This window comes from Oryx dammah, unplaced genomic scaffold, assembly GCF_014754425.2.
Source record: "Oryx dammah isolate SB20612 unplaced genomic scaffold, SCBI_Odam_1.1 HiC_scaffold_12, whole genome shotgun sequence".
In the NCBI taxonomy this organism is placed as follows: Eukaryota; Metazoa; Chordata; class Mammalia; order Artiodactyla; family Bovidae; genus Oryx; species Oryx dammah.
This window is the reverse complement of record NW_024070196.1, coordinates 46,331,817-46,336,890: the sequence shown is the minus strand read 5'-3', so window position 1 is coordinate 46,336,890 and position 5,074 is coordinate 46,331,817. Positions and strand designations below refer to the sequence as shown.

The 5,074-nt window shown below is 57.6% G+C and overlaps 1 protein-coding gene across 1 annotated transcript; it reads left to right on the top strand.

The window, feature by feature from the left end:
• The first annotated feature begins 1,338 nt into the window (after window positions 1-1,338).
• FZD10 (frizzled class receptor 10) lies at window positions 1,339-4,717 on the top strand. The gene has a single exon (XM_040251598.1). The coding sequence runs from the start codon at window positions 1,870-1,872 to the stop codon at window positions 3,613-3,615; it is 1,746 nt and encodes a 581-aa protein (XP_040107532.1). The 5' UTR covers window positions 1,339-1,869; the 3' UTR covers window positions 3,616-4,717.
• The last annotated feature ends 357 nt before the right edge of the window (window positions 4,718-5,074 follow it).

The following is a 5,074-nucleotide window of genomic DNA, read 5'->3' as shown; positions in this document are numbered from 1 at the left end:
GACCCGCAGGGATGTTTGTGCGAACCGCACATCCCTCCAGAGTGCTAACCTCAGAAAGGGAGGAAGAAAAAGGAGACCCCTGCGCACGGGGCCGGCTCCTCTGACCTCTACTCCGGCTCGGTTAAGTCCTCCAACGGACCCCTCTATGCGTGGTCTTGGGAGTTTCAGGGAAACTTTCAAAGATCCCGACCTCGAGAGCGTCTAAGAGGAGAGAGACCCGGCCACCTCCGAGGGGTACTATTTACTGAAGGGTTAATACGGGAAACCAGGTGAAGCGCTTCTTTGGAAGTGGGGCGTGGGCGTCCGCGCCCACCGCGCCCGCCCAGGTGCGGGTGTGTGTGGCCTAAGTGACTGTCCCGAACTCGCCCCCATTCGAAGGGCGTGCTCTAAGGGCACTGGGCTGGGACACTCCTTCCCCACTTTTTAAGGAAACTGAGCGAGGGATGGGCGTCTCCCCTTTCCCGGGGAGTTGGGGACCCTCGGAAAGAGCTGACTCAGCGCCCTCCCACCAACTCCGCAGCATCCCGCGGGTCCGCAGTCAAGGAGAGAGCAGGCCGGGCAAATCACTCGCCAAATAATATAAATACCCGACGAGCGAATGACTTCCTATAATAAATAAACTCAGCCGCCTAGAAGAAATTACCAGGCCTGCCTGGCGCGAGGCCCCTCAACTCAGCGGCTCTGTTGGGGGCGGGGGGGTCACCCTTCTACAAACCAAGCCCCCGGCTTCCTGAGGCCGGCGGTTGGGACCTCAGAGTCCCAGGAAGCTGCCCGCCCTTCCTCCTCCCCGCCTTCTCCGCGGAGACCTCGGAGCAGCGGCCCTAAAATCTAGATTCCCAGAGCCCCTCCCCCTGCCCTTAGCGCTTCTCTTTGAAATTTCAAAGAGACCCCCCTCCCCGGAGCCGGAGCCCTGACGCAGGCCTGGTAACTCCGCAGCCTCGGGAAGATGCGGGCAGCTTTACAAGCTAAGGGGCCACTTTATGGCCGAGGCCATAAAACGCAAATCCCATCTCGCTTTGAAAGCTCCCTCGGCCCTGGACCCATCATAAAAATCAGAAGAGATAAGCCCCTAGCCTGACTTGGACCAGCCCACCCCTTCCTCCGGCCAGTCTCCGAACTTCCAGTAACCCCGGCGCCCTTGGGCTGCGGGGGACGAGGCCGGGGACACCCCGAGAAAGGGAGCGCAGGCGGGGAGGCGACGAGAGGCCAAGTTGGAGGCTGGCGCAGAAGGCGAAGGAGCAGCGGGCCGGACGCACGAGAGGGCGGCGACGCGGGGCCCGGGGCTGGGGCGGCGGCAAGATCTGGGGGCCGGGCGCTGAGCTTTCTCATGCAAAGCAGCGGCGGGGCGGGGCGCGCGGCCCGGGGGCGGGGCCTGTCAGCGCTCGGCTTTTTCCCACTTTGCCTGTTTGCGAGATTGCTCAGCCCGGGACCGGACTCCGAACGGCTGCGGGCCGAGCCGGGCCGAGGCCGGCGCGGGGAGGGCGGAGCCGCCGCGAGTCGCCGGCCCCGGTGCGCCCGCACCGCCCGCCCTCTCCGCTTGCTCCCACGAGAAGCCAAAGTTTGCGGCGGCGGCGGCCGTGAGTTGCAGCCCGCGCCGGGTCGCGCGCCGAGAGCTGCAGGGCTCCTCTCGCTTCCTGGTATTGTTCGCAAACTTTGCTCCTCTCTTCAGCGGCTCCACTTCGGCGGAGGCGGGCGCGGAGAGCGGGGCCGGGGGGCGCTGTGCGCACCGCTCGGGCGGGGCTGGGCTGGGCAGGGCGGGCATGGGCGGGGGCCGGAGCAGGGACGAGGAGCCGGGGCCGGCAGCCCGAGCCTGGGAGCGGCTGCTCTGAGGGCGGCGGACCTCCCCGCCGGGGCACCTCCGACGCCACCATGCAGCGTCCGGGCCCCCGCCTGTGGCTAGTCCTGCAGGTGATGGGCTCGTGTGCTGCCATCAGCTCCATGGACATGGAGCGGCCGGGCGACGGCAAGTGCCAGCCCATCGAAATCCCGATGTGCAAGGACATTGGCTACAACATGACCCGCATGCCCAACCTGATGGGCCATGAGAATCAGCGCGAGGCCGCCATCCAGCTGCACGAGTTCGCGCCGCTGGTGGAGTACGGCTGCCACGGCCACCTCCGCTTCTTTCTGTGCTCCCTGTACGCGCCCATGTGCACCGAGCAAGTCTCCACCCCCATCCCCGCCTGCCGGGTCATGTGTGAGCAGGCCCGGCTAAAGTGCTCCCCGATCATGGAGCAGTTCAACTTCAAGTGGCCCGACTCCCTGGACTGCAGCAAACTCCCCAATAAGAACGACCCCAATTACCTGTGCATGGAGGCGCCCAACAACGGTTCGGACGAGCCCGCGCGGGGCTCGGGCATGTTCCCGCCGCTCTTCAGGCCGCAGCGACCCCACAGCGCGCAGGAGCACCAGCTGAAGGATGGGGGGCCGGGGCGAGCCGGCTGCGACAACCCGGGCAAGTTTCACCACGTGGAGAAGAGTGCGTCGTGCGCGCCGCTCTGCACGCCCGGCGTGGACGTGTATTGGAGCCGCGACGACAAGCGCTTCGCGGTGGTCTGGCTGGCTGTCTGGTCCGTGCTCTGCTTCTTCTCCAGCGCCTTCACCGTGCTCACCTTCCTCATCGACCCAGCGCGCTTCCGGTACCCCGAGCGCCCCATCATCTTCCTGTCCATGTGCTACTGCGTCTACTCGGTGGGCTACATCATCCGCCTCTTTGCGGGCGCCGAGAGCATCGCTTGCGACCGGGACAGCGGACAGCTCTATGTCATCCAGGAGGGCCTGGAGAGCACGGGCTGCACCCTGGTCTTCCTGGTCCTTTACTACTTCGGCATGGCCAGCTCCCTGTGGTGGGTGATTCTCACCCTCACCTGGTTCCTTGCCGCGGGCAAGAAGTGGGGCCACGAGGCTATCGAGGCCAACAGCAGCTACTTCCATCTGGCCGCCTGGGCCATTCCGGCCGTGAAGACCATCCTGATCCTGGTGATGCGCCGGGTCGCGGGGGACGAGCTGACCGGCGTCTGCTATGTGGGCAATATGGACATCAACGCCCTCACCGGCTTCGTGCTCATCCCCTTGGCCTGTTACCTCATCATCGGCACTTCCTTTATTCTCTCCGGCTTCGTGGCCCTTTTCCACATCCGGAGGGTGATGAAAACGGGTGGGGAGAACACGGACAAGCTCGAGAAGCTCATGGTGCGGATTGGGGTCTTCTCCGTGCTCTACACAGTGCCGGCCACTTGTGTGATTGCCTGCTACTTTTACGAACGCCTCAACGTGGAGTACTGGAAAATCCTGGCCACGCAGCACAAGTGCAAAATGAACAACCAGACTAAAAACCTGGACTGTCTGATGGCCACCTCCATCCCCGCGGTGGAGATCTTCATGGTGAAGATTTTCATGCTGCTGGTGGTAGGCATCACCAGTGGCATGTGGGTCTGGACATCTAAGACTCTGCAGTCCTGGCAGAACGTTTGCAGCCGCAGGTTCAAGAAGAAGAGCCGGAGAAAACCGGCCAGCGTGATCACCAGCAGTGGAATTTACAAAAAAGCCCAGCATCCCCCCAAAACCCATCTGGGGAAATATGAAATCCCCGCCCAGCCTCCCACCTGTGTGTAAATGGGGCTTGGAGGGATGGCAGGATTGGAAGACTTTCCCAGAGAGGATTCAGTGGCTGTCAGAGCCAAAACATGGTGCTTTTCTCCGTTGGTTGGTTGCTTTTTTTTTTTTTAATAAAAGTTAAAAAAATAAATAAATAAATAAAAGTTTTTACTCTGAAATTCAGGATGCTGTGATACACTGAAAGTCCAAATGTACTTAAAGGGTATGGTTTTTGTTTTTCGTGTAGGAGAGCCCTCCCAGTTAAATAGCCTCTTGTGTAACTAATTTGTGGTAGCATAGTTGATTCAGGCCCCCAGAAGAAAACTTTTGTTTAGAACCTTCCATAAATATACATCTGTATGTTTGAATTGGCTTTGCTATCCATTTACAAATCAGGGAAGAGATAACTTCTTTGCAAATTAAAGAGCCTCTGCTGAGTTGCAAAGAGAGAGAGAGAGATGCCATCTCTTGCAGGCTAGCCGTCCCAGGGGCCCACCCTCAGAAGGCCGCTTGTAGACAGCAACTACTGTGCAAACAGGAAGAAAGAGAAGGCCTGACAGCTCAGCACGCTCCAGTGGATGTGGAGTCCCTTAAAATAGACTCCAGACTCCACAAATGGGTCTTTCTCCCAGATAGAAACTTCCATCTAACCTCATATTGGTACAGTGCCAGCGATGTGCAATGCATTTCTTTTTCTCTTTCCATAAAAATCAAAAGAGAAACAAGTATTTTGCTGTAGTAAAGACAACAAAAGAAGTATGCTAACAAAAGAACTAAGGGGCCCAGCCCTCACAACCCTTTTAGTTTTACAGTTTGTGGCTTTTTAATGGAAACCAAGCCTATGTGATACACGTTTGGACTGATTTGTAGAAGGGTGGGGGTGGGGGGTGGAGAGGGGAGAGGGATGATTCAAAAGTGCCCAAAGGGCTTATTGACTCTTTCTATTATTAAACAAATGATTTCCATGAATAGACCCCAGAACCCTGTCTACAAATGGTGGAGTTAATTCTCCTCACCAGGAGATGCCAGAAAAGAGTGGTCTTGCTGGTGTCTATTTGTCATATATGATATTTTTCATGCTCCATTATTTTATTTAAAATAAAAGATGTTCTTTAGTTTGGTGCTGGTCCCTTGTGTGTTGTGATGGGACCCTTCTCTGTGAGTGGGAAGAACAGAGAAAACTTTCTCCCTCTGTTTACTTTTCATGCAAATCCTGAGTGTGCATTTCTGTCTACAGATCACTGGTTATCTCTGTGAAATGGCAAATGGACAGATTCCAAAGTGGGCAGAATGATTTAATTTCAGGCTGCAGAGGAATTACATGCAGGAAGCGGGTATGGTTGGAAGTTGTCTCTGACTCTGGGTGGCAGAATGCAAGGGCTGCCCAGTTTTAGCCCAGTTCATTAAACAGCATCTTGGATATTAAGCATGGATACAGGCTTGTGCCCCCAGACTAGCGTCTGGAGAATGGATCCAG